General features: G+C 38.9%; 1 protein-coding gene across 1 annotated transcript in view; it reads left to right on the forward strand.

The window, feature by feature from the left end:
• Nucleotides 1-27,569, forward strand: part of LOC150081006 (venom factor-like) — a 785,003-nt gene that overhangs the window by 257,243 nt on the left and 500,191 nt on the right. The window contains exons 16-17 of the mRNA XM_090382066.1: nt 3,771-3,824; nt 23,468-23,644. Of these exons, the coding sequence (XP_090238192.1) occupies nt 3,771-3,824; nt 23,468-23,644 (231 nt within the window). The remainder of the gene's footprint in view (nt 1-3,770; nt 3,825-23,467; nt 23,645-27,569) is intronic.

The raw sequence follows: 27,569 nt of genomic DNA on the forward strand, positions 1-27,569 counted from the left end.
AGAGGGAGGAAGGGGCCTGATAGACCTGATAGAGCAACAGAAAACAGCGATAGTTAACCTGAAGGATTACTTCGAGAACAACACAGCACTACCACCAGGCCATAAGGAAGATAGATAAATGGTATACCCCACTCAACCTAAGCGAGGAAACCCTCACCCACCCAGACGGCACAAGAAATGAAGTTAGAAAGATGGGAAAAGAAGACATTCCATGGCAGACACTACAATGACCTCCATCAAGATCATATCAATAACACTGCTTCCAATGCATGGCTCACAAGCGGCGGGACGCTCTTCCCCGAGACTGAAGGATTCATGCTGGCCATCCAAGACCAGGTAATCAACACCAGAAACTATTGAAAATACATTGCAAAGGAGCCCGGAATGTCAGATAACACATTTCGACGATGCCACCTGGCCTCAGAAGTGATCCAACACATCACCGCGGGTTGCAAGGTGATCACCCAGACTGAATACACTCATAGACACGACCAGGTAGCCAGGGGTAATACATTAGAAGTTAGCAAGGAAATAAGAGTTGACCAAAGAAAGTGTACTATACTACAAGCACGAACCCCAGGCAGTACTAGAGACCTGACCCCACAAGCTGTACTGGGACTGCGCAATAATAACAGATAAGACCATCCCACACAACAGACCAGACATAACCCTTGTGGACAAGATGGAAAAGGTTACCTACCTGATTGACAAAGCAGTGCCCAACACTAGCAATGTCCAGAAAACCCACGAGGAAAAAAATTAGGAAGTACATGAACCTGAGACACATGAAGTCACGGAGATGTGGCATATGCAAGAAGTATCAACCATCCCGATCATCGTGTCAACCACCAGTATGGTGCCAAAGACTCTGCATAGCAGCCTAGCAGCAATAGGTCTCCCAGAGAACACCTACAAGGAACTCCAGAAAGTCGCAATCCTGAACAACTGTAGGATAGTCAGAGATTTCCTCGACCAACAGTAACACCAGACATTACAATCACCCTGTGTACTTGGTAGCAGTACCCATCACGGAGTGGAATCCCCCAATCAGAAAGAAATAATATAAGAACATTAATAATATAAAATAAAATAAATACTTAATAAATAATAAAAGAAAAGGAAATAGACAACCTATGCATTTCCCTCCTCCTGTAGGTAATTATCCAGTTGACCTTTGGATTTCTCCAAACTGTCAGCCTCTACCCCCCCCCCCCCCCATGTAGGTAACTTATTCTAGTAATTTATAACTGGCTGGCTAAAATAAAACATCCTGCAATCCAGTCTAAATTTTCCCACTGTAACTTGAATTTATGGACCCTAGTTCAAGAATCATTTATAACTGAAAATTTTGTCCTCATTCATTTTACTTTTGCCTCTCAGAGTCTTAAACACCTCAATCAGGTCTCCTCTAAGCTGCCTAGTTTCCAAGCTGTGCAAACCACATATTTTAGATCTTTACTGATATGGATGCCCTTTTTCCAACCTCACCAGGTGAGTTTCCTGTCTTTGGACCCTTTCAAGAAGCTCAGCATCTTTTTTTAGGTGCAGGCTCCATACTTGAACATGGTATTCCAAGTGTAGTCTAACAATAGTCTTGTATAATGGGATTATGACGTCCTTATCTCTACTATCAAAAGTTTGATAAAACACCATGGGCCTTCCTTGCAACCTGTCTACAATTCTCAAAGAACTTTGTGTGTGACTGTATCGTAATTCTCAAGTCCCTTTCTTCCACTGCTACTTTAGTTCAATTCCAAGTGTATAAGTTATTTTAGGGTTACTGTTTCCCAGTGTAAGATCTTGCACTTTGCATTAAAGCAAAGTTACCACTTTTCGGACCATCCCTGAATTCTATCTAGGTTATTCCGAAGAAGCTCTGCTTGGGGGTTATCATTAACTACTTTACCAATCTTGTACATCATTTGTAAATTTAGACATCATGCTCTTTATCCGTTCATCGATGTTATTTAAGAAAATTAAAAACAACAGTGGTCCCAATACTGATCCCTGGAGAACCCCACTTCTTACGTTACCCAATCTGAGGAATAACCATTTATGAAAACCCTCTGCCTCCTGCCCCAAACTCATCCTACCAGCCATCTAAGTAATTCTAACCTGTTCCAGCTTATAACATAACTGCTAAATGGGACTGAGTCAAGTGCTTTGCTGAAATCTAAATAAATGAATCGAAATTATTCCCTAAATCCAGCTCATGAGTGACCCACCCTATCAAAATAGCTAACCAGTTTGTTAAACATCATTTACCCTTTACAAAATCATGCTGCGTATCCTTCAGAATTTCCCTTTCTATCTAAATGATCCTGAATTCCACCTTGATCTATGGCCTTTGCCTTCCATGATTTTCCCTTATACTCAACCTGTTGATAATTTCCCACTACACTCTTAGAACTGCCCTTATGTATTAGAGTTACGCTGGCTCTTTTCCAATCCAGCAGAATCTCTCCTGAGTCCAGTGAATTTCTGATAATTAGTCTCAGTGGTTCAATGCACTCACTTGCCGCCTCTCTTAAAATTATAGGGTATATGCCATCAACCCCAGGAGCCTTACTCATCTGTAGGCTCGGAGTTTTTTCATTAAATAATCATGGGGAATTTCAATATCATTAATTACATATTTTTCAACTTCACTCCTATAATAATTTCTCATTGACATAAAGGTTTTTCTTCTGTAAATATCAATGCAAAGTAACTGTTGAGTTCATCTACAACAGCAGCTGGGGTATTTAATACTATCCTACATCCATTACATAAGGATCTGATCTGGTTTGGACTTGGTGCCTCATGGTGTTAGTTGCCTTTGCATCATAAAAACCTTAATCAAACCAATCTGATTTGTCCTTCTCTTTTTTGCATTTATATATGTGAAGAATTCCTTATCCCTACTCTTTGCCAGCAATTTCTCATTATCTGCCTTTGTCAGCCTAACCTTTTCTGTGGCACTATTACAGATCAATTTGTAGCTGTTATAGGCTTCAGTACTTTTTATTACTCTGTAACGTTTCCATGCCATCTTTTTCTGCTCAAGTAATCTGGCAACTTCATTATCCATCCAACTTGGAATTCTCCTTGTGGAGTATTTTTCCTCATATTGTGAGTTATTTGCCACAGGTTTTTCCCAGTGTTACAGTACAAATTAACAAGCATGCTTCTGGAGAAGTAGTATATTGTTATTTATTCATAACTTGTCACTGTTGATATGACTAAGGGATTATCAATACCAAAGTACTGATAGGAATCACTGGATTCTTATATGCAACAAATAATAATGGTTGAAGATTATATTCATAATATGAATGATTCCAAAATGTTCAAATTACAACTCAATCATAAAAAAAAAAACATAAAAAAAAAAAAAAATTAGTTTAAAGCATTGAAGCCTTATAAATAAAGAATATGTCTTTTAAGTGCAAGCTGTTTGCCTCTCCTCTGTATATAAAAAAAAGAAAAGAAAAAAGAAATACTTTGAGTACAGTGATTTTCATAGTTTTAAAAACATTTGGCTGATGTGTATATATTTAAAATACTTCAGTTGCTATTATAATGTGTATGTTTTGGCTATTAAGATAAGACAAATAAGATTAATACAATGATTTTTTTTTTAATTTCCTTATGGAATGATATAAGCTATAAGAACAAATTATTATGACCATGTACATTTGTTACATCCATTTTAAATTAATTAGAATAGTTAATTATAAATACTTTTTATAAGATCAGTAAAAGATTTATTATAATAACATTTCTTTCAGAACATGGGTGTATGGAAAAGAAGAGGAGGAGAAGAGAAGTTGCTAACCAAATAGGTGAGATTGCTTTACTTCCAAAGTTTCTTTAATTAGGGAAGTAACATTAAATTTGATATATTACGTGATTTTTATTACTAAAAATTATGTAATTTTATTTAGTCACAAATGAGATCAGGCAAGTGACGGCAGATTATGAGAAATCTTTGCCAAAGGATTGAAAAGAAAAACAGCAAACACTTCTTTATTTACATAAACTCTAGAAGGAAGAGAGTGAATCAAATTGGTTCAACTGTTAATGATCCTGCTCAAGTTGCTGACAAACTGAATGAGTTGCACATACGTTCACACGTGAGGAATTTATTAGAGAAGGGGATGCCAGATGCTTATCAGGCTCTAACAGCGAACTAAATGATTTTTTTAATAACTGAGAGGAAAGTGGAAGAGAAATTCCTGAAGTTAAATATAAGAAAGGCACCTGGGGTGGATGAAATCTATCCAGTTATATAAAGTGAGATGGTGAAGGAAGAAAGCAAACCTTTAGCCATAATAATGAGAGCATCCTTGGATTCAGGGGAGGTTCCCTGTAGAGTGAAGATGTGCAGATGTATCCTCAATTAACAAAGAGGGATCAAAGAATGGCACGAGTAATTACAGACCTGTTAGCTTAACTACTGTTCCAGGGAAAACAGTGGAGTCAAATGTAAAAGAAGTAATGCAGGATCATCTAGACAAGGACACAATTATATTTCAAACACAGCATGGGTTTGTTAAATGGAAATCTTGTTTAACCAGTTTGATTTGTTACTACAATGTGGTCACAAAGGAACTGGATGCAAAAAATAATTCTGATTTCATATACTTGAATTTCAGGAAAGCTTTTGATACTGTTGCACATAAAGACTGCTGTACAAATTGAAGCATTGTGGTATTAAGGGCAAGTTGCTGTTATAGATAAAGGAAGGGTTCAGTGGGAGAAAACAGAGAGTGGTAATCAATGGACATTGCTTTTCATGGACTAATGTTATGAGGCTCCCCCAGGATTCAATGTTGGGACGATTGCTGTTTTCTGTATTTATCAATGATATTGATGAAGGTATATCAGGCTTAATGTCCAAGTTTGTAGATGATACAAAGGTAGGTAGGGTGGTTAATGACAGAAATGACAATAGGCTACTACAACAGGTCTAGAAAAGTTAGGCGGATGTGGTAAGAAATGGCAATTGAAGTTGGTAATATTCATAAATGCACAGTACTGCATATGGGTACCAGTAACTACAGAGTAACATACCACATGTATGGTACTACACTCAGGGTAGTGGAAAATGAAAAAGACCTGGGGGAATTGTGTAGTCAGATATGAAATTCTCTAAGCAATGCAAACCAGGTTACCAAGACAACTCATGAGGTTTAGACAATGATATACAGGAATTTTGCTAGCAGGAATCATCATCATCATCGTCATCATCAGCCATTTTCAATCCACTGCAGGATGAAGGCCCCTCCAGCAACTTTCCAGTTCCTTCTGTTTTGTGCAATGGCCATCCATTTTGCTACCCACTAACTCATGAATTTCTTCTGTCTACTTCTGTTGTTGTCTTCCAGGTGTTTTCTTTTAAATCCTCATGGGTACCATTCTGTTATTTTCTTAGTTCATCTGTCATCATGTCTTCGAGCTATGTGTCCTCCCCAAGACCATTTTAGTTCTTTAGTTTTGATAAGAATGTCTTTTACTTATGTTTGCTGCCTAATTCATGTGTTTCTCTTCTTATCTAACAGTTTGATTCCTAATATAATTCATTCCGTTCTTCACTGTGTAGTTCTCAGCTTGCCTTCCATTCTTTTGGTGAGTGTCCAAGTTTCACTTCCATAAGTCATGGTGGAAAGTATACATTGGTTCTTTATTTTATGTTTCAGACAAATTCGGATATTGCTCCTCAGTATGTGACTATATTTTCTGAATGATATCTATCCAAAATTTATTCTTCTCTTGACTTCCAGCCATTTATCATTATTAAAGCTAATGATTTGTCCCAGATAAGTATATGAATCCACCTTTTCAATTACTGTTCCTTCAATGATTATATACCTTTCTGTGGCATACTTGTTCCTCATTACTTTTGTTTTAGCCATATTTGTCTTTAGTCCAAAATCCTTACTAACTGTGCATAACGGATTAAGATTTTCCTCTAATTCTTTGGGATCATGGCTTATGATCACAATGTCATCTGCAAATTGTAAATCTTCATGCATCAAGACTCTGCAGATAAAGGAACCACTAGGTGGCAGTGATCACAGTGTGCTAAAGTGGGATTTACTCAAAGAGGTAACTACCATCAAGGGTAAAGGGAAGGGTGTTTGCTTTCGTAAAAGTGACTACGGTGGTCTGAGACAGTATTTAAATTTTATACGATGTAACCAACTGATTATGTCACCAACAGCGCAAATTCAAAATGGGAAGCATTCAAAGAATTAATCTTGGAAGCTACTAAGCTTTATATACCAACTAAGAAATATTGTTCAAGGTTTAGGCCTAAATGGATGTCAGATGAACTAATGAGACATATGGCACAGAAGAAAAATGCATGGGAAAAATACATATAAATTAATGGCGCCTCCATAGCCAGGTGGACAGGAGCAGCAGTGCGTAGCACACACTTCTTGATTAGACCGTGGTTCGAGCCCGTACCCACCAAATACAGAGGATGCGGAAAGGTCAGAAAATGACTACTGCATATCCCCAGAGCAATATGGCCTTAGTTGCTAATGCTCCTAAAAACCAAATAACAACAACAACATATAAATTAATGGGTGACATGGAAGCTTATGATAGATATAAGCTGGTCTATAACCAAGCACAAAGGAGATTAGGCAGGCAAAGACACATTATGAGAAATTTTTGGCAAAGGATACAAAGAAAAACTGCAAAGAGTTGTTTACCTATGTAAACTCTAGAAGGAAAGGGATGAATCAGATTGGTCCACTGGATATTGATGGTTCAACTTTTGATGATCCTGCTCAGGTGGCTAACAAACTAAATGAGTATTTTGCATCTACATTCACACATGAGGAGTTATTTTGGGAGGGGAATGCCAGAGATGAATTGAACTCTGGCAGGGAGCTAGATGATTTTGTAACAACTGAGAGGAAAGTGGAGGAGAAATTGTTGAAGATAAACACAAGAAAGGCACCTGGGGTGGATGGGATCTATCCAGTTATATTAAAAGAGGCAGCAAAGTAAACAAGCAAACCCTTAGCCATAATTATTATTATTATTATTATTAGCTGCATGGTGCAAGGAAGCCTGAGGCTTCCTTCCACCATGCAGGAAACGTCAGGCTTCCTGCATTATGCTGCACCAGCCAAAAAAAAAAAAAATTCCGTGTTACTCTGAGAGAGAGAGAGAGAGAGAGAGAGAGAGAGAGAGAGAGAGAGAGAGAGAGAGAGAGAGAGTGTCAAAAGGAATCAACAAGAAAGAGAAGAATGATGATATCCAGCTCCGGACCCTGGGTGTGCCAAGCCCGTACTCGCCAGATGTGAGCCCCTAATTTACTTATGAGAGCATCCTTGGACCCAGAGGAAGTACTCATGGAATGGCGTTGTGCAAATGTGACCTCAATTCAAAAAGGATGATCAAAGGGTGACACAAGTAATTATAGACCTGTTAGTTTAACTTGTGTTCCAGGAAAATTAATGGAGGCACTGGTAAAAAAAGCACTAACAAGACTTCAGTTATAGCTTGGACACAGCATGGTTTTGTTAAGGGAAAGTCTTGCCTAAACAATTTGATCGGATGCTATGATATGGTCACAAAGGAACTGGATGTAGGGAATAACTTGTATATCATATATTTGGACCTTAGAAAGGCTTTTGATACTGTTGCACATGGAAGACTGCTGAACAAATTGGAACAGTGTAGCATTGGAGGAAAATTGCTGCTATGGATAAAGGGATGGTTGATTGGGAGAAGACAGAGAGTGGTAATCAATAGTCACTGCTCATCGTGGAATAAAACTTATTAGTGGAGTCTTGCGGGGTTCACTGTTGTTTTCTGTATTTGTAAATGATATTGATGATGGTATATCAAGTTTAATGTCCAAGTTTGCAGACGATACGAATGTTGGCAGGGTTGTTAAGGACACTAATGACAGTATGCTGCTCAACAGGATCTAGAAAAGCTTAGCAGATGGGCTGAGAGGTGGCAAATGAAGTTTAACCTTGACAAATGTAAAGTACTACATATGGGAAGCAGTAACTCCAGAGTAAGGTATCAACTCTGTGGTACTACACTGACAGTGTTAGAGAACGAAAAGGACCTGGGGGTAATTGTGCAGGCAGATACGAAGTTTTCTGAGCAGCGCAGATGGTCTGCAAGAGTAGCTCAAGGTGTCTTGCCAATGATATACAGGAATTTTTCTAGCAGCGATAAGGAGGTGATTATCCCCTTGTATATGACAATGGTCAGGCCACACCTTGAGTACTGTATGCAGGTCTGGAGGCCTCATTTTAAGAAGGATGTAGAGCTGTTGGAACGAGTACAGAGAAGGGCAACAAGATTAGTGAATGGAACAAAGGGATGCTCTTACGAAGAAAGGCTTAAGGTTTGCAAATTAGTGTCTGGAAACTAGGCACCTGTGAGGTGATCTGATTGAGGTGTATAAAGCCTTGAATGGTTTGAGCATGCTCAGTGCTGACGGGATTGTTCGTCTTGCTCAGAATAATCACCTGAGAGGGCTTAAATTAAAATTGAGGAAGGACAGTTGTAGGATGGATGTGGGAAGTTCGCCTTTAGCCAGCGGGTGGTTGGTGGAACAGACTTCTAACCTTTGTTGTGGAGGTTGATAGCCTAAATAAATTTAAGGCTGGGCTGGACAGGTATTTGGAACGAATGGAGGGATGAAATGGGAGTGGGTTTTTTTTTTTTTTTTTTTTTTTGGCTGATGCTGCATGAGCTTGTTTTCTTGCATCATGTGCCTCTACTAATGGTAATGTAAGTATCATCCAGGGTAAAGGGAAGGGTTTTTGTTTTCGTAATGATGACTACAGTGGTGTCAGACAGTTTTTAAATTCTGTACAGTGGGATCAATTGATGATGTTAAAAACAGCAAATTCTAAATGGAAAGCCTTATAGGAATTAATCTTGGCAGCTACTAGGTTTTTCATACCAACTAAGAAATATCGTTCAAGATTTAGACCAAAATGGATGTCAGATGAACTAATGAGGATCGTGACAGAGTAGAAAAATGTGTGGGATGCATATCAATTATCAGGTGACACAGAAGCCCATGGCAGGAATGAGCTAGTGAGTTTAGAGTTCTTGGACAGTTAGTACATGGACTAGTGTTATTGTTGGAGTCCCTCCAGGGTTCAGTGTTGGGTCCATTGTTGTTTTCCGTATTTATTAATGATATTGATGAAGTTATATCAGGCTTAATGTCTAAGTTTGCAGATGATATGAAGATTGGCAGTGTTGTTAATGACACTAATGACAGTGCGCTACTACAACAGGATCTAGAAAAGTTGGGCAGATGGGCTGAAAGGTGGCAACTGAAGTTTAACATTGACAAATATAAAATACTGCATATGGGTAGCAGTAACCCAGGAGTAACATATCAACTGGGTGGTACTATACTCAGAGTAGTGGAGAATGAAAAGGACCTGAGGGTAATTGCATTGTGGGATGTTCGCTCGGTTGATTGTTCTGTCAAAAATAAAGTTTTCTGAGTAGTGCAAACGGTCTGCGAGAGTAGCTCCTAGTGTCTCTTCAATGATATTAATGATATTGATATCATTGAATGATATTAAGAGTAGGATGATATTAAGAGTAGGAGACTCACTAATGATATTAAGAGTAGGAGACCGGCAGAATTACTTAACAAGTACACGTCACTGTTGAACAAAAGCCGAGAATTCGGGTTGAATTTGAAAGTGTCTGCAATTCTGCTCAGACACGATAGGAGGGAGTATATGATGAGAGCGTTGTCGATCAATTCTGCCCTGGAAAGATTGTGCAAGGCTCAAGGGGTAGAATTTTTTTCAGCCTGGACTGTACTTGTTAACAGGAGAGATTGCTTCTACAGGGATGAGATACACTTAAATAGAAAGGGTGCAAGAATATTTGCTGATGCTATTGAGGCAGTGTTAGGTGGGTTGGAAAACTGCTAGCTTGGGGGGAGACAAAGACCAATAGATTGACAGTAGCCACTGGCAGAGGTGAAAGAGATTCTTGCACTGCTTCTACATTTGTATTAGAATGAGCAGAAGCCTGGAAAACAAGATGCATGATATTTCAGAGACTGCTGGGAGCCATTGCGGTACAAGTAAACACATGGGTTGTGTTAGGGTAGCTAAGAATAGAAACAGGTGCAGAAACAGGAGGGGTTATGCTATTAGTTAAGAAACACATAAAAACCAAGGAAGTGAAGCCAGTCGACATCGCTGGACAGTGCAGTGTTGAGTCAGTTTGGTGTGACATAAACATTGGGAGATCAAAATTGAGAGTAGGAGTGTGCTATAGGCCTAATGACTCTGATGAGTATAATAAGAAACTGTACAGGGAAATAGAGTGGGCCAGTAAATCAGAGAGTCTTATAATGGGAGATTTTAATTTCCCAGATATTGACTGGAATTTGGGGGCTGGTCACTCACACACTAGCAGGGCTTTTGTGGATTTATTGGATGATTGTTTTCTACATCAGCATGTTTGGGAGGCAACTAGAGGGAGTAATACTCTTGATTTGATTATCAGCAGTGATTCTTCATGCATTAAGAATCTGCAGATAAATGAACCACTAGGTGGCAGTGATCACAGTGTGCTGAAGTGGGATTTACTCAAAGAGGTAACTACCATTAGGGGTAAAGGAAATGGTTATTGCTTCCGTAAAGGCGACTACGATGGACTGAGACAGTATTTAAATTCTATACAGTGGGACCAACTGATGATGTTACCAACAGCAAATGCAAAATGGGAAGCATTCAAAGAATTAATCTTGGAAGCTACTAGGCTTTACATACCAACTAAGAAATATTGTTCAAGGTTTAGGCCTAAATGGATGTCAGATGATTTGATAAGGCATATGGCAGAGAAGAAACATGCATGGGATACTTACAAATTAACACATGGCACAGAAGCCTATGATAGATACAAGTTGATATGCAACCAAGTTACAAAGGAGGTTAGGCAGCCGAAGGCAGATTACGAGAAATCCTTGGCAAGGGATGCAAAGAAAAACAGCAAAGAGTTCTTTACTTATGTAAACTCTAGAAGGAAGGGGATGAATCAGATTGGTCCACTTGATATTGATGGGTCAACTGTTGATGACCCTGCTCAGGTAGCTAACAAACTAAATGAATTTTTTGCATCGACATTCACACATGAGGAGTTATTCAGCGAGGGGAATGCCAGAGGTGTATTCAACTCTAGCAGTAAGCTACAGAATCTTGAAATAACTGGGAGTAAAGTGGAGGAGAAACTGTTGAAGATAAACACAAGAAAGGCACCCGGGGTGGATGGGATCTATCCAGTTATATTAAAGGAGGCAGCAAAGGAAGTAAGCAAACCCTTAGCCATAATTATGAGAGCTTCCTTGGACTCAGGAGAGGTACCCATAGACTGGAAATGTGCAAATGTGACCCCAATTCACAAAGGAGGATCAAAGGCTGACACAAGTAATTATAGACCTGTGAGCTTAACTTCTGTTCCAGGAAAATTAATGGAGGCACTGGTTAAAGAAGCACTGCAGGATCATTTAGACAAGACTTCAGTTATAGCTCGGACACAGCATGGTTTTGTTAAGGGGAAGTCTTGCCTGACTAATTTGATTGGATATTATGATGCAGTCACAAAAGAACTGGATGCAGGGAATAGCTCTGATATTATATACTTGGATCTTAGAAAGGCTTTTGATACTGTTGCACATGGAAGACTGCTGCAGAAATTGGAGCAGTGTGGCATTGGAGGCAAATTGTTGCTATGGATAAAGGGGTGGTTGAGGGGGAGAAGACAGAGAGTGGTAATCAATGGACACTGCTCGTCGTGGACTAATGTTATTAGTGGAGTCCCTCAGGGCTCAGTGTTGGGTCCACTATTGTTTTCTGTATTTATAAATGATATTGATGATGGTATATCAAGCTTAATGTTCAAGTTTGCAGACGATACAAAGGTTGGCAGGGTTGTCAAGGACACTACTGACACTATGCTGCTGCAACAGGATCTGGAAAGGTTGAGCAGATGGGCTGAGAGGTGGCAAATGAAGTTTAACATTGACAAATGTAAAGTACTACACATGGGAAACAGCAACCCCAGAGCAACGTATCAGCTCTGTGGTACTGCACTGACAGTGGTCGAGAATGAAAGGGACTTGGGGATGGTTGTGCAGGCAGATATGAAGTTCTCTGAGCAGTGCAGACGGGCTGCAAGAGTAGCTCATGGAGTATTGTCAATGATATACAGGAATTTTTCCAGCAGGGATAAGGAGGTGATTATTCTCTTGTATAAGGCAATGGTCAGGCCACACCTAGAGTACTGTATACAGGTCTGGAGGCCTCATTTCAAGAAGGATGTAGAGCTGCTGGAACGAGTACAGAGAAGGGCAACAAGATTAGTGAATGGAACAAAGGGGTGCTCTTACGAAGAAAGGCTTAAGTTTTGCAAATTACAGTGTCTGGAGACTAGGCACCAGCGAGGTGATCTGATAGAGGTGTATAAAGCCTTGAATGGTTTGAGCATGCTCAATGCTGATGGGATTCTTCCTCTAGCTGAGAATAATCACCTGAGAGGGCATAAATTCAAATTGAGGAAAGACAGATGTAGGATAGACGTGCGGAAATTTGCCTTTAGCCAGCGGGTGGTCGGTTGGTGGAACAGACTTCCATCCCTTGTAGTGGAGGTTGATAGCCTAAATAAGTTTGAGGCTCAGCTGGACAGGTATTTTGAACGAACAGAGGGGTGAAGTGGAAGTGGTTTTTTTTTTTTTTTTTTTTTTTGCTTTCTTGCATCAAATGGCTCTACTAATGCTAATTGATATACAGGAATTTTTCTAGCAGGGAAAAGGACGTGATTATCCACTTGTATAAGGCAATGGTCAGGCCACACCTTGTGTACTGTATACAGGTCTGGAGGCCTCATTTTACGAAGGATATAGAGCTGTTGAAATGAGTATAGAGAAGGACAACAAGATTAGTGAATGGAACAAAGGGTTGCTCTTACAAAGAAATGCTTAAATTTTGCAAATTGCAGTTTTTGGAGACTAGGCACCTGCGAGGTGATCTGATTGAGGTGTATAAGCCCTTGAATGGTTTGAGCAAGCTTAATGTGGATGGCATTCTTCCTCTTGCCCGAATTAATTGCCTCAGATGACATAAATTCGAATTGAAGAAAGACAGTTGTAGACAGTTGGTTGATTGTCGGAACAAATTTCCATCTGTCATTATAGAAGTTGATAGCTTAAATAAATTGAAAGCAGACCTAGACAAACATTTGGAGCAAATGGATGGATGAAATGAGAAGTTTTTTTTTTTTTTTTTTGGCTGATGCTGTATAAGCTTACTTTCTTGCATCATTGCATTTTCCATCATAATTTTTTTATTATGTTTCATCCTTGTTTACTTGTACACAGTGGATTTCGGTTGGCTTTAAAGTCATGCCCAGTGACGGTGCAGTGCCCGCATTTGCTATTCTTTTGTTGGCACTGATGGAAAGTATGCTCATATCTCATGCAGTGGCAACACTGGGTGATTGGGAAATGTTCCCTAACTGTATGTGAGGACCAGTCTGTAATGTGCATTCTTGCTTATTCAACTATGATATTGCATAGGTTGGGGGACCTAGACATTGTTCCCTTCTTAATACAAATTCTTTTGCCGTTTCATCCTTTGTGATATGATTTTCAAAATCCTTTGCATGGAATTTGGTTGTTAATCTCTTGCATCGATGCAGTCATCTCTGTCAAATATGAAGAGAGGGCCCTCTTCCCTTGGGTGCATCTACTGTTAGACTGAGGTTAGTAACTTGAGTGTGTGTTCGGTTTCTTTGCAGTCTCAATTAAAACCCTAGTAGTTCTTATTTTTCTTACAGCCTTTACTTTAACACTCTCGAAATGTGACTTAAATATCAGTACAACACTTTTTTACCTCCTTGCTTGTTTGTTTCCATGATACCCTGCTCCTTGGGATGAGTTATTATTATCCTGTTATCCCTAATTTTCTGGACTTTGCGAGACTCATTGGATTGTATGCATTATGGTGGGGGAGGGTAGATTTAGCATTTAGGGGTTGTGTCCTAAGTGCATATGCCTAGGGTATGGTTGTCTCCTGTTAGAAGATCTTGCTTTCCTTAGTTGTTAAATCGAGCTTAGTCAGGAGAACCTGGTTCTCAACATGTAAGTCGGTAACTATTTGTTCTAGTTGTGTCTAATATTTCACAATCTGAACATGAACAGTGCCCATTATCCAGTTTGATTCAGAGGCCATGAGCTCCTCCAATTTAAGCATTGTTTTAACAGTAGCATCTAATGGAATTTTGAAATTTCATACCAGACAATGAAATACAAGCTTAGTGCTCATATTTTATTGTTTGGTACTTCCCCAGGTTCAGAACAGAACGTTGTGGGGAGGAAATTGGAAATCATGTAGGCGACTTAAACTCTGTAGGCTCTTCCTTTTTGATCTTAGCACTGGCTTGTGCTGCTTGTTATTGTCCTCTTCATATTTTATAGTCTTTATTTTCCTTGTCAGTCATTTTCGGACTAATGACTGGTTGTAGATCACATATGTCAGGCTCAGAATTGAACATATTGGTGTTTGTGGCTTCAAATTTAAATGATGATGGTTTAAAATCAGTGAAATTAAACAGCTGAGCTTGCAAGAAATTTGTTGATGTGCTTGAAATGTAGTTACAGTGGGTATAACCAAGGTCCATAAGTCGGGGAGTTCCTGTATAACCAAGGTTATACAGGAACTCCCCGACTTATGGAAATTTAACTTTATGTAAGTTTTTGCCGTGGGGTGCAAACTTAAAAAAATCGTGGAATCGTATTTTGCATCCTGTAGGAATAAATGTGAAAATATCGTAATGTGAATTCAATAACACATTTTTTTTTTTTTTTTTTTTGTAATTCTTTCCAAGTCCTTGGAAGTTGAAAATTTTGCAATATTACTAAGCTATTTGTCTCTCTAAAAGGTCATATTTATAATGAAAATTGCCCTACACTTTTATCATTATCATCTGTTCCCATTATAACAATCAATTTTGAACGCCTTTGTGATATTTTTCTAAAGCACGTTTCTGAAGGTCATGACCAAAAACAATAAAAACAATTTGCACTTTCCGGTTTATTGGGCTTTTCTGTTAGTACATCTAATTATAAATGGTACTAAATTCGATCTTATTGCATTTTTGATAACTGAAATTCTGTGTGTTTTTATGTTACAGTATTATTATGAAATGTGTTCCCCTTCACCGAAATCTTCAATCATATAAAAAACAAATTTTCAGAAACATCTCTTCATTCCGATTTACTGATTACAATGGTGAAAGGAAAGAGACCAATGGCAAATTCATGTGCTGACAGTGCACTTGCAAATTTCACAAATATACGTGGTCTCAATTCTAATCTCAACGATGTCCATTTCCACTTGCAGTCCGTCAAACCCCATGTACTTTTCTGACAGAATCTCAGTTATCAGTTGATTCAACTAGTGCTCATCTCAGTTGCCCAAATTATTTGCTGTATAATTTCTTTCGCCTCAAAGGTGGTACTTGTGCATATGTCCGTTCCGATATTCCCTGTCAGAGACGGTAATTTGGAATCTCCTCTCTTCAGTCTTTTCTGGCTTAAAATCTCTCTACCTCACTGTGTCAAATTCATCTGTTTTCTCTACCATTCTCCAAACTCTACTAATCACTTGGAGCTCATTGACTTCCTTTCTTTGCAACTTGACTTTCTTCAGTCCAACTTTCCTAACAGTGAGGTAATTTTCCTTGGTGATTTTAATGTTCACAACTCTGGCTGGCTTCTATTTTCTAGTCACGCTGACTCAGCTGGTCTAGATGCCGAGACTTTTTCAATTACTAATGACCTCACATAGATTATTCATTTACCTAACAGAATACCGGACAATCCTAACCATACAGCCAACACGCTCAATCTAAGTACACGGTCAAAGTGAGTGGTCCTTTAGGCACCTCAGATCACAACTTGGTGATTGTCTCTTCTCCAATGGAGCCTTTATCTCATGGCTATTCCCAACCTCGTGTTGTTTGGCATTACAAGAATGCAAAATGGGATGACCTGCGAGATTTCTTTTCTTCTTTTTCTTGGTCAGATTATTGTTTCAAAACATCTGATGTCTATGTTTGCTCAGGTCATGTCAGTGAAATTATTCTTTTAGGAATGGAATCTTTTATTCCAAACTCCACTTTAAAATCTTGTCCTTTATCTAAACCTTGATTTTACAATAAACGGACTAAGGCTGTTCAAGAGAAGAATGTTGCATATCGTAATTGGCTTGTTTCCAATTCTTCAGTTTCATTTTTTGCCTACACCAGAGCTCGCAACAGTTGTAAAGCTGTTATTAATCAGTCCAAACTATGCCTCCTCTGGTCTTCCGTCAAGGATGAAAAAAAGGATTTTGATGAATCTTGATGCTAAGAAAGCTTCAGGATCTGATGGTATTTCTCCACTTGCTCTAAAAACCTGTGCTCCTGAACCTACTCCTGTTTTTTGCCACCTTTTTTCACTTTCTTATTCCAAAGGTGTTTTTTCTTCTGCTTGAAAATTTGCTCATATCCAACCAGTTCCTAAAAAGGGTGAGAAATCCTTCCCATCCAGTTATCGTCCCATGGCAATTACTTTCACTCTTTCTAATGTAATGGAGAAATCAATTAACCGCCAACTTTTAAACTATCTAGAAACCAAAAAATCAAAGATTGCCAGTATGAATTCCATCAGTGTCGATCCACTGGTGACATTCTGGCTTATGCTACCCATTTATGGAAAAATTCAATGGAAAAGTTCAGTGAAACACAAGCAGTTGCTCTTGACATCTGAAAGGTTTTTGATCATGTTTGGCATAAAGGTTTTCTAAACAAGCTTCCATCTTATGGTTTGCCAACTGTTTTTTGTAATTGGTTATCGAATTTTCTCCCTGATCGCTCACTGAGGGTGATGGTAGATGGCTTTCTGTCTTCCTACTTCTCCACTAATGCTGGTGTTCCCCAAGGTTCAGTTCTTTTCCTACTCTTTTCCTCTTGTATATTAATTACCTTCTTCTTTTGACTGGAAATCCTATCTATAGTTTTGCCGATGACAGCAGATTGCATTCCACTTTCCAGTTCGAGAAGCCTTGTCCTGCTCAATCAGCTTCAACCTCTTGAATATCTGCTACCAATTCCTTAAATCTCCAGGTAATTCTCCAGTGCGGCGAAGACAACTTAGTTGATTTCAATCCTTCTAAATCTCAGTCTTGTCTTTTATCTCGCTAAAAGGATTCTTCTACTCTTTGGTGACATATCTTCTATATCTTTGGTGATACTTCAATTTCTAGGCAAGAAGATATATCTCTTTTGGAGATTACTCAAATTCTCTTTCACTCACAGCATTACTTTTCTTCCAAACAGCTGTTCACTCTGTACAAATCGCAAATCTGCCCTACCATGGAATATTGTTTGCAAATGTGGGGTGGTGCCCCGAAAACCTCTCTTAGGTTTATAGATTTCATTTAGAAGAGGGAATTTAGGTTAATTAATGGCTCATCTCTAACAGAGTCTCTCCACTCTCTGTCTCATAGACGTTCTGTTTTTGCTGCATGCGTTTTCTACAGATACTTCCATGGGCACTGTTCTTCTGAATTGGCTTCTATAATCCCCGCTCTCTCTTTCAAAACAGTCCGAATATGTGCGACCACCAGCCAACATCCATTTACTGTCCAACCTGAAACTCACAAAACCAACTTTTCATCTTCCTCGTTTATTCATTAAACTGCCGTTTTCTGGAACAACCTTCCTTCATACATATTTCCTGAAAATTACAGTGTACAAAAGTTCAAGTCTAATGTCAACAAATATCTTCTTTTGTCTTCTGAATCTCCAACCCAAGCACACAACCCAAGCACAGTACTAAGTACTATAGGTTCTAATACCTCTCGTGTTTGGGGTTTTCTTAAAAAAAAACAAAAACATATACACGGACATATTTATTCTCGACACTCATTCAGACAAGTGTATGTATGTGTGCTATTTGATTGCCCCCAAAAACTTTTCAGTTTACTAAGATTTTCTCCAGTGACAGTCAGAATCAGTACCCTAATATGGACAGGACAAGGTGCCTCCAACATATATTTGGGATGGGTATCATTTTTAGTTTTTAGGCCACATTTTAGTGGCTAGGTAGGAGCCGGACCCCAAGGACCCTTATGGGTCCAACCAGCCACCTGGTTCAGTTTGGAGGCCAACTCAGCCACTGAGGTCACTTCAGGGAGTCAATCTAGTTTAAATCATAGAGATAGTTCTTTGTCAGTCCAAATGGGCCGACCGGGCTAGCCGAGTGGGTAATGTACCTGCCCGGCAACCCAAAGGTCGCGGGTTCGATTCCCGCCTCGGGCTTGGATCAAAGTACTGCAAAAACCTTGGGAGGTGCAATATGGCCACAGAAGCCGATGCGCCAACAACTACAAAATCAAAAATCAATCAGTCCAAATGGGGGAAGGATCAGCTTGTTATTGATCTATTAATGTAATTCTTGATTGTTGCTGTGTATTTTCTGAAATAGGTTAAATAAATGGAAACAGTTTGCATTGCTTGTGAAAATTCCACAAAACTTATAGTACTGTTCCTTAAGGTGAGGGTGCTAATAATGTTGGGAAGTGGACCTATCTTTGTAATGTTCAGTGGTTGTCATATTTGGGACAGTCAGAGTATACGTGTTCAATCTTTGATGGCTTTGTAAGTGCAGTGGGGAGAGGCATCAGGTAGTCCCAGGCTCTAGAGTTTTGCCTTAAAGGAACGGTGACCAGGCATAAAGAAGGTCATGTACAGGCCAGGAGAATACCATGGTGGGGGTTTTGGATAAGTCAGTGCCACACTAGGTGGAAACCCAATGTGGCACTGACTTATCCAAACCCCCACCAAAACTTATCCAAAACCCCCTTGTGATCTCTTCCTTGGTGGGTAGTTCCCATCTTGTCTTCCACAATTTCTGTAATTTGGTGGCAACATGTTTCCTTTCTTTCTTGATGTCTTGAGTAAAGTCTAGGGCTATGTCATGAAGTTCAGTGGCAGTACCTCTGTTCAGCCAATGATACAATCAATGGCAAATAATTTCAAGAGCTATTGGCAGAGTATCCACCATAATCTGCAAGGTACTTGCTGTTCAGCAGGCTCTCATGATGGCAATCAAGGTAATTCTTTGTGTGGAATTTAGATGAAAACTGTTTCATATATTACAGTCAGCTCCCATTCGGCTTTGATAATTCTAGTAATTTGGCCTGCATAATTTTTAACTTTTCAACATATATGCTCAAAATGTGGAAAAAAGATTAATTTAGTATTAAAAATTATACCCAGGTATTTTAGCTCCTGGACCATTTTCAAGGATATGTCTGAGATTTTTGAATAGTGATTGAACATGGTGTTTAGTGTTTGTGTAAAGTGTTTGAGTAGTGTAGTGTCGAGTTACTGATATGTTGTTCATCTGATCTCTTAGCCATTGGAAAACCAAGTCCTCCCCCATTGCCAATCCACTTGCCACAAGGAGTTGGGCCAGGAAGTAGAGAATGAATGCTCTGGCTGGGATGAATCCTGGTATTGCATGAGCTTGCCTAATAAAAAGAAAAGGACATCCTTATTGGAAAGGAACATAGGGAGCTGGTGAAAGTTGTGGAAAATAGGTGAAAGCAAAGAGAGTGGAGGACAGAAAGACGTTCACCAGGAATCAGGAAGTTTAAAGGACAGAGGGACACCCCTGTAGAGACAACCCACTCTCCATGGGGGAGGGACTGTTAAGGACAGTAGAGAGTGTTTAGGGTGGTAGAAAGATTGAAAATAGTGTTCAGTGTCTTGCTGCCTGGAGGGGTTCTCCCAGCAGTGTGGTGAACTATTGTGACATGGTACAAACTCTGGCCAGAAAAACGTGTGAATTATTGTGTGGTTTGCGTTGTATAGTGTTGGTCTGTTATTAATTTGGCCTCTTAGCTTAGGGGGTCTGTGGAACCCCACGGTCATCTACCATATAGTACTCTTTGGTGACACAGAGGATTGGTCTTTTCTCTGTGTAATGTGGATGCCACACCTCGGCACCTGCTTCGGTTTCTTCACTTCTGGCTGGTCACCTCCAGTATACTAGATGCAGGCTATGTGCATCAGGGGTTAGTAACATTCCCACCACCATGATTGTGCAGGTAGAGTATCTGCCTTATCACCAGCAATGTAAGTGCTCTCTCTCTCTCTCTCTCTCTCTCTCTCTCTCTCTCTCTCTCTCTCTCTCTATTCTTGATGCTTGAAAAGCACCACCATCACTGTTCCTTTCATCATTTGTTGTAAAGTTAGTTCTCATCAGTGTCGCTGCATGCCATGATTTATAAGTATGATTAGTCAATCTGATTCTTTAAATTTTTTGAATTTGTCCAAAATAAACCTGTAGTATTTATTCATTGCTCTGAATTTGGTACAGACATATACAGCAATACCTCGCTTAGCACGGCTTCAAACAGCATGAATTTCACTATAACAGGGTTTTCAATTAAGTTTAAGTCGAAAATTTACTGTGCATATTAAAACTCATTCAATAGCATAGACACATACTCTATATGTATGCTGCATTGTCGTAGCCTATGTACGGTACAATATGCTGCAGTGCCAACTATTGTCTCACATGCACATGTGACAATAGCTCCCCTCAGGCAGTCAGCTGCAACATGCAACAGTGTTCAGTATTCTTAATTTCATCTTGTTTATGAGAAGACACGACAGCTTTTCATTTCACATTTGTTTTATACGATTGAAAATATCTGCATCTTGGCTAGAAATCACTGCCAACAACATGCATTCTTTTGGCAGCATGTTTTGCCCCATTTGGTAAATGATTTCACTGGTTTTGAATCTCAAGTTCAGACAACTGCCAAAAATATTGTGAAGATCAGAAAAGACTTGGGATTTGAAACTTTGGACACGAAATGTATGTGACTACATTGACTCACATACAAGTGACTTGGATGGTGCAACTCTCCTTGAAATTGATGAGAAAACTGTATATGAAGAAGAGGAAAAGAGTTCCAAAGTGGCACCAAAAGTATTTTCAGCAGAAGATTGGGGAAAGTTTTTCGGGGGGGGGGGGGGTTGACATGGCCTACAAGGCGATTATGAATGGAAATCTGAATGTTGAACATAGCATCAAGATATGGCAAATTTTATAAGATGGGATTCGATGCTACAAAGATTTGAATGCCAAGAAAAAGAAAAGACGACTTCACCAGACTTCATTATTGAAATACCTAAATAAACAACTGCCTTTTTAAAAGCTTTTTTCTTGTCTCTCATGATGTTACCTTTTCATTAAAAAAATTTTTGCAGTATTTTTTTTTCAAATCATTTTAACTGGCTATCAAGTGCAAATTGTTTATAGATTTATTATAATTTGTTTATAGACTGTTTCTTTGGTATGCATTCAATTGAAACCCATTATAATTATACCTCAATCAACACGGTTTCACATTACATGGAATAGTTTCAGTACCAATCATCAGTGCTGTGCGGGGTATTGCTTATGCAAGAAAGCAAGCTTATGCAGCATCATCCAAAAAAAATAAAAAATTTAAAAAAAAAATAAATAAATAAAAAATAACCACTTCCACTTCACCCCTCTGTTTGTTCGAAATACCTGTCCAGCTGAGCCTTAAACTTATTTAGGCTATCAACTTCCACGACAAGGGATGGAAGTCTATTCCAGCAACCAACCACCCGCTGGCTAAAGGCAAATTTCCTCACGTCTATCCTACATCTGTCTTTCCTCAATTTGAATTTATGCCCTCTCAGGTGATTATTCTGAGCAAGAGGAAGAATCTCATCAGCATTGAGCATGCTCAAACCATTCGAGGCTTTATACACCTCTATCAGATCACCTCGCCGGTGATGTGATAGAGGTGTATTCCTCATGTAAGCTTCCATAAATAGCTTGCACAGTTTCAACAACAATTTTTTAAAGCATTGCTGCCCTGAACAAACAAAAATGAAAGTGAGGCAAAGATTAATCCTTTTTTGCTAAACATGAAAAAAAAAATAAATAAAAAATATAATTAAGAATAATTAACAAAACCTCACATGAAAAAAAAAAAATTCCCAACAGTTGAAACATCTATCTTCTTTATTATCTATTATTTTGCTTTTATAGAGTGGGACATCAGTTACCTTAATTGGACATAAGGATCTTTCCTCTGCAATAACCTTAATTTAAATAAATCTAATATATCAAAAAATTACATTTTTTCCCAGTATAGTTTAGATGTGTATAGAGCAATTTTAACTCCATGTTTTTATATAGATGTGAGGAACTCTATTCCATGGTAGAGTGGATCTGTGATATGTACAGAGTGAACAGCTGTTGTAGGTGCAATATAGCCGAAGCAGCTCTTGTGGCATAAAACCACAAATAACAACAGCTGTTTGGAAGAAAAGTAATGCCGAGACCAAAAGAGAAAACCCAGTTTTTTAGAAGCAGAGGCAGCTATATTTGTAACATGCCTTATGCCAAAAGAGATTAGAAGTCAGGGTAATCCCCATTAGAGATATATGATCTTGCCTAAAAACCATAGTGTCATCGAAGATAAGCACAGGAGCAGAAGAAACCTTTTTGTGAGATATAAGACAGGCCTGAGTTTTAGAAGGATTGAAATCAACTAGGTTATCTTTGCCCGACTGGAGAATTAACTGGAGATCAGCATTATTATTATTATTATTAGCCATATGGTGCAAGGAAACCTGAGGCTTATGCTGCACAGCCAAAAAACAAATTTCCGAGAGAGAGACAGACCGAAAATTAGAAGTGGAAAGGAGTCTCCAAGAAAGAGAAGAATGATGGTATCCAGCTCAGGACCTTGGGTGTGCCAAGCCCATACTCACCAGATGTGAGCCCATTCATGTTTTCCCAGTGGGAGGGCCCCCCTTTAATTCTTTTTCATCTCAAATACCGAAGCATAGCAGTGGCAACTGATATCCTCCTTATTAGACATTTTATTCATGACATTGAAAACAGGTTACCTAACATATAGAACTAGTCATCTTTTTGCATGCAACTGGTCAGCATGTTGCTCCAGTGAGAGTTGCTTGCCTGATTGCTTGCAGACATCATCGATATTTTTTTAAATGCAAATTTCTGTCTTTCACTGTAAGTGAAATTAAGGTGGTATGACTATTAATTATCAAAATTAGGAAATTTGTATTCTGTTTTGAATAATAAATGTTTTCAGAACCAAAGAATATATTTAAAATATTGAAAGACTATAAAATATTTCTTTAGTGGAAATGACTTTGAAAAAACATTTTGAGTTTTAAGTTGAGTTTTGGGGTTTGTGTTCTTAAAGTATGTGAATACGCACATGTTAAAATGCACTTTTGGGTATTGTATTAGTCTTAAGTATAATTTATTCATATAAATCCTGCTTCCTGTGAATAAAAAATCATTTTAATGTTAGCTTTTTGGGTACTTTTTTAGCAAACCAGTATACAGGAATGGCTCGTGATTGCTGTCATCTTGGAATGAAGAAAGATGAACGATCATGTGAAGAAAGAGCAGACATTGTACAACACTTTCTTGAAGATGATGAATGTTCAAATGTTTATTTACACTGTTGTCTCTTAAAGCAAGGAAAAGATACTGATATTCCTCAACGTGAGTATTAGTATTATAATGGCTAAATGATAAACTATCCAGTTCCACTTTGAACTTTACCAAACTCTCTGCCTCAACCACCATGCCTGGTAGTCGATTCCAGTGATTTACAACATGCTGCCAAAAGGTTAACACGAAATCCAGCCTTCTGTAACTCACCAAAATTTTTTATTTGTGATACCAATATTTTTAACAATAATGTGTTGAAGCATATCATTTTTTAAATATTTAAATTTTTTTATTAAAAAAAAAGAAAAATTTAAATAAGTTATGGCAATCTATTAAAAAGATCATATGTTAGTATACTAGAAACATAATTAAAAAAAAAAATTCAAAAACTTAAATAAAAATTTTGTCACCTGTCAGGTGAACTTGACCTCCCACCTAAACAAACTAGGGAGCAACTAAAAGAAACCCTAAACAAATAAGAGAGCAACTGTTGCAAGATTAACAACTCACAATGGGATGATATACTCAAAAAAGTCTTTGTCACTTTTTTTTAGTAAAGGTTATGCCACTTTTACCTTACTTTCACTCACTTCTGTATTCTGTATTTTTTCCTATAGACCTTTCTCCAAGATTGCTATATCATTTAATTTAGAGCACCCTGACTCCTGCCATTGTTCAATCATGATTTGAATGGTCTTTCCACTGTACAGATTATTGCAAAGTTCAGATTATATACTTTTGCTGGGCTTTCTCTAATTCTCATATTTCGATACAGTAAAGGCCTATTTGATTCACTCTCCTGTTTTTTTGTATTCATGTATTAAAGAGACTTTAATCTCCATTATTAGCTCTTTTCTAGTGATTTCTTATATTCAGCTTCAAATACTCATGTATATCACAGTAATCTATTTTATTATTTTACTTAATTAAACCATTAATCTATCTCTCTCTTGTCATCACATAGGCATCTTTCTTTTTTGAAATTTCTCCACTAGAACAAATGCATTTGCTATCTTCCAGGATAAATCCCTTAAATATTTCCATAACGAATTCATGTCCAACAGCATATAGTTGTTCCAACAGTTAAAGAGCCCAAGAAATACCTCAGTTTGCTATAATAATTTTTTGGACAAAACCCACACCTTTTCTTTTTACCACAGAAATCTCCTTGGACACTAGCCATTTTATGACATATTGGTCATTATCCACTGTTGGTTCCTGCATTGTCAAATTTTACATGCACTTTGGATCCTTAGTGAGCGCCAAGTTAAAGATATTAGAACCACTTGTTTTTATCTAACATGGGATAAATAACAATCATTCAGACTATGTGTATTTTAGTGCAGTGGTCTCAAACTGGCGGCCCGCAGGCTGTATCCGGCCCCCCCTAAGCAATTTTACACGGCCCGCGAATACATTTCAATTATGTATTTGTTGTAAATGGTGCTTATAATTTTAGAGACAGAGATATGGACTGAGCTTATGTGCACAACTGCTATTGAAGGAAAAAGAGATAGAATGAATAGGTTGGGGCTTTGTCTTTGTCACTGTATGCTTGTATGTCAGGCCACTTGACTGGGGTAAGGTGGGAGAACTTCTCACGTCGGTACAATCAGTAAATTTAGTTCGCTAGCCGACAATTGGTGGCGCTTCAGTATTCTGGTGTTTCCGATTTTTTTTGTATTGAGTTGGTACTTCTGATATATATTTTCCTTGAGTCCGTCACTAGTTGGTTAGCTGGATGTACAGCTGCGCAGTTCATATTACTATATAGATGGAGACAAACTAATGTACGGCCTGTCAGCTGCTTTCAGATTGTGCATTCGGCCCGCATGCAATTTCAGTTTGAGACCACTGTTTTAGTGCAATTGCATCATTTATACACAGCTAAATATAGCAAATTTGCAATAGCGGCATCGTTTAAGTTATATCTCATATTCACGATGAGTTGCCATGACATTGCACTGCTTCGAATAAGTAAGGCTTCACCTGCAGGAGAAGACTGTTGTTACTTATTCTCAGTGGATACCACTGAGAACCCAGAACCTATGGTCCTGGCAACCATATCTAAAGGCAAATGATGATCCCACCATGCACAACATCACATCTTTTCGAAAGGATAGAATTGCGGATGGCTCTGTACATGGGGGAGTGGCTATCCTTGTGGGTAACCAGACCCCAGTGCAGCCCTTGCTAATTACAACCAGCATAGAGGCTGTTGCAATTCGCCTTTCAGTGGGATTTTTATTAACTGTGTGCTCAATTTATTTGCCACCTGGGACTGACATCTCCCAAGCAGACCTTGATGATCTTCTAACGCAGCTGCCTCCCCCTTTCTTACTTCTCGGGGATATGAATGGACATAACACGCTGTGGGGTAGTGCTAACATCAACGGAAGGGGACGAGTCATAGAGCGTATGCTCAATGATAATGACCTTTCCCTTCTAAATACTGGAACAAACACCTTCTTCCACATGCCTACCCGTACTTTTTCTGCCATTGATCTCTCTATCTGCTCCCCTTCTCTACTCCCTTCACTCACTTGGGAAGTGGAGGAGAATCCATACGGAAGCGATCACTTCCCCGTGATAACCTGGTTACACAGTAGGAGACCATGTCTTCCTTTTAGGTTACCACGGTGGAAGATTGATCAGGCTGACTGGACTTCCTTCCAACATCAGGCAAATTTTGATCTTAGCACAGTCAGTCAAGAGCCTATCAATGATGCAGTTAAGTACATCACAGAAAATATTGTCCAAGCAGCTGCGAATGCTGTTCCAAAAACATCTGCCCGGTTTCCACCATTTCCTAAACCTTGGTGGAATTCACAATGCACAGCAGCAAAAAAGGCTCAAAACAAAGCGTGGGGGATATTCTGCCGATATCCTACCACGACCAACCTTATAGCCTTTAAACGTGCGCGAGCCAAAGCACGATATATCCGCCGTCAGAGTCAAAAGGAATCGTGGATCCATTTTACATCATCTATTAACCAGTCTACCAACTCTAAGGTAGTCTGGGATAAAATCCGGAAAATGAAGGGAAAATATACATCCCACCCTTCTTCAATCCTAGATTATAATGGATGCGCTATTGCAGATCCAACTGCAATAGCTAATTCTCTTGGGGAAACATTCTCTAACATTTCTGCAACATCTTCGTATTCCCCAGAGTTCCTGGTCCTGAAATATAAAATCGAAAAACAGGCACTTAGCTTTAAATTTAAGAGCATTTATCCCTACAATGGGGATTTCACTATTGAGGAACTGAAAAGAGCCCTTGCTCTTTCCAAAGCAAGTGCCGTTGGACCAGATGGCATCCATTATGAAATGATTAAACATCTCTCACCAAAATCTATGGATTGTCTGCTCCTTCTGTATAACAGAATCTTTACTGAAGGGCAGTTTCCGGACTCCTGGCGAAAGGCAATCGTTCTTGCCTTCCCTAAGCCAGGAAAGGATCCAAAAGTCACCACCAATTATCGTCCTATTGCTCTGACTAGCTGTCTGTGCAAAATCCTGGAGAGAATGGTTAATTTCGTTTAATATGGTATCTCGAATCAAATGACCTTCTCTCCAACATCCAGTGCGGCTTACGAAGGAACCGGTCCACTTTGGACCATCTTATTAGATTAGAAGCATCCATCCGGGATGCTTTCCTGAAACGCGAACACTTGGTGTCAGTGTTCTTTGACATGGAGAAAGCGTATGACACAACTTGGAGATTTGGCATCTTAAAAGATCTGCATAGCCTTGGTCTTAGGGGGCAACTCCCCATTTTTATTAAAAACTTTTTAGCCAATCGATCTTTCCAAGTTCGTGTGGGATCCTCACTCTCTCGTTCCTTCAGCCAAGAGGAGGGAGTACCACAAGGATCAGTATTAAGTGTCACGCTTTTTGCCATCAAAGTCAATTCCATCACAGAACAACTTCCTCCAACTGTAAACAGTGCCCTCTATGTTGATGACTTTAGCAT

The sequence above is a fragment of the Mastigoproctus giganteus genome, chromosome 9 (assembly GCF_048544385.1).
Source record: "Mastigoproctus giganteus isolate SK-2022 chromosome 9, ASM4854438v1, whole genome shotgun sequence".
NCBI classification, from domain to species: Eukaryota; Metazoa; Arthropoda; class Arachnida; order Uropygi; family Thelyphonidae; genus Mastigoproctus; species Mastigoproctus giganteus.